Here is a 2,633-nt window from a genome sequence, read left to right as displayed (position 1 = left end):
CTAGCCGCGGCGCTGCGCTCCGAAGGGCTGCTGGGCCCTGGGCGCGGACGCGGCGCTGCCACCGTAGTCGGCGGGGTTGACGCCCTGCTGCTGCAGAGCCCGCACGATGGCCTCGGGCAGGGGTGGCGGTGTGGGCAGGTGGGCGCCCTGAAAAGCAAAACCACAACAAATGTTGGTATCACCCAGAAAGTTTGCATGTAAAAGCTGGTGTGCGGTGCCAAGAGGTCGACCGCCAGAGTAGCTGACCCGCAACACACGTCTGCGGGCGCGGTCTACCCTGCGCCTGTGACACAGAGCGCCTGCGGAACGCAGGATAGGCCGCCCGCAACACACTCGAGAGCGCCTGTGGAACTCAGGGTAGGCCGACCCGCAACACACTCGAGTCTGCGGGTGCGGCCTACCCTGCGCCTGGGACACAGAGCGCCTGTGAAACTCGGGGCAGGCCGACCCGCAACACACTCGAGCCTGCGGGTCGGCCTACCCCGCATTACCATTACCATTAAGGGCTAGTCCGACACAAGCTCGCCTGCAGCCTGGGACACAGAGCGCCTGTGGAACTCAGGGTAGGCCAACCCGCTATACACTGGAGTCCGCGGGGCTGCGGCTCTCACCTGAGGCACGAAGCCGTTCTCATCGGCGGTGTACTGCACTGAGTAGGTCTGTCCGTCGTCGGGCGCCACGAAGGAGAACTGCCCCACCACGTTGGTGCCCTCCTCGCCGGGCGGCCCGTTGCCCGGGCGTCCCTGCGCGCTAGCCTGGATCCTGTTCTCCGTCTCGTACCTGGAAACGGAACGAAACGACAGCAGCCAGGTAAAGGAGCTTAGGAACGGTCCGTTGGGCACTGGGACGTCACTCACGTGTAGCTGAAGGTGCCGTCGGGGCTGATGTCGCTGTCCAGCCTGACGATGGCGATGGGCTTCTGGGCGCCCAGCTGGGGGGCCGCGCCGCACGCCGCCAGGAGCGCCGCCAGCACCGGCAGCACCGCCCAGGGGAAGCACGCCTGCAACGCAGCAACGCACGGCCGTTAACGCCCTGACACCCCTCCCCCCGCCTCATCGGCGTCATCGGCGTCATCGCTGGAGTGTTGGCGTCATAACAATAGAGCACGCGGAAACCGCTAGGATTCTTTCCCAGTCTGGCACTCACGCACACTCCCAGCAGGGAAAGGCGCGAACACACTCACACACACACACACACACACACATCCGCGCGGCCTTCACAAGGGCGTATCCTTCCATTGTTTGGGCTGGGCGGGCCGGCCGGACCCCGCGCGGGTTCGCATGCCGCTTGGCGCGTGGCCGCCGGGGAGCCTCCAGCCCCGGGCCTCCAGCCTCAAGGCGAAGAAAGTCGGGCTGGCGCCATGCTGGCGCAGAGCGCGCAGAGCGGAGGGCAGGCGTCTCATTTGCCATTCTCGTTTTACAAGGATGAAGCAAGCGGCCCGCCGGGACTAGCCCAGACCAGCCCGGACCAGCCCCGACCAGCCCAGACTGGCTCGCCACGGCTTATTCGCTCGCCAAATCTTTTCCTCTGGGCGTCTTGGCTGGGCAGTCTGAGCAGTCAGCCGCATCATGATGAACATGGTGATGGTGGTGCGGCTTCCACGACGGGCTGCTCTGGTTGTGCCGCGCCCCTGCCGCGCCCCTGCCGCGCCCCTGCCTCCTGGGTCACGCTCTCCCAGTAACCTTTGGACGCAGTGCGCGACGCGCCAAGTGCCCAGCGCGAACTCTGCCGGCTATTTATGCAACGTTATTGACTGAGCGAACCGCCGCGACCGCGTTGGGGGCTTCCTTGAGCCGGGGCCGGGCCGGGTCAGTACGGGTCGAGTCACTTGGACCGCCTGGCCAACATGGCGAACGAAATCACTCACGAACACATCGGTGTAGGATCAGATGCTCCCTCAATCCTGCAGGCTCGTCAACGCCGTGAGGCTGAAGGTCTAAGCAAAGAGGGGCTGATCTCAAGTCGAGCTTGTTTCCACAATCCTACAATCCTCTATATCAAGTAGCAAACACACACAAACACACGCACACGCGCGCACACACACACGCACACACACAGGCACACTCACGCACTCACTCACACACACACGAAAAAGAAACAGCAGCAACTACAAGCCTTCAACAGCCCCAGGCTGCACTTCTCAAATACTCCTTTCCAGCGCGCTCCTGCGTGACTGCGTGATAGAGAAATCATCGCGACACGAGGACGGTAGGCGCGTCCTGCGGCTGCTCCAGGCTGCTCCAGGCTGCTCCAGGCTGCTCCAGGCTGCTCCAGGCTGCTCCAGGCTGCTCCAGCAGGCCGCGCTGCTGTTCATTTGCAGTCCGGCGGTTCCGTTATTGCGATCGGCCGCACACTACGCGGGAGGCGCGTCCTTGGCGTGGCGGGGCGTGGCGGGGCGTGGCGGGGCGTGGCGGGGCGTGGCGGGGCGCACTGCACTGCACTCACCTTGGAGACCATCCTGATGTTGGCGAGATGAGATTCAACGGCTAACTGACATGCGGCACCGCGCCGTGTCAGACTTATATAGCCTCCCACCCCGCGCGGGGCGCAGCGGGGCGGCGAGGGTCGGCGGGGGGCAGCGGGGGGGCGTGGCGGGGCGGGTGGGCGTCGCGTACGCTAGCCCTGGGCCGCCC

The 2,633-nt window shown here is 65.2% G+C and overlaps 1 protein-coding gene across 1 annotated transcript; it reads right to left on the bottom strand.

The window, feature by feature from the left end:
* LOC117651186 (endocuticle structural glycoprotein SgAbd-3-like) lies at positions 1 to 2,471 on the bottom strand. The gene is made up of 4 exons (XM_034394995.1): positions 2,446 to 2,471; positions 858 to 1,000; positions 612 to 780; positions 1 to 147 (listed from the first exon to the last, which is right to left on the bottom strand). The coding sequence occupies exons 1-4, from the start codon at positions 2,455 to 2,457 to the stop codon at positions 1 to 3; spliced, it is 471 nt and encodes a 156-aa protein (XP_034250886.1). The 5' UTR covers positions 2,458 to 2,471.
* Positions 2,472 to 2,633: the final 162 nt, after the last annotated feature.

The sequence above is a fragment of the Thrips palmi genome, unplaced genomic scaffold (assembly GCF_012932325.1).
Source record: "Thrips palmi isolate BJ-2018 unplaced genomic scaffold, TpBJ-2018v1 HiC_scaffold_5, whole genome shotgun sequence".
Taxonomy (NCBI): Eukaryota; Metazoa; Arthropoda; class Insecta; order Thysanoptera; family Thripidae; genus Thrips; species Thrips palmi.
The sequence above is the reverse complement of the archived record's forward strand: the minus strand, read 5'-3'. Positions and strand labels throughout refer to the sequence as shown.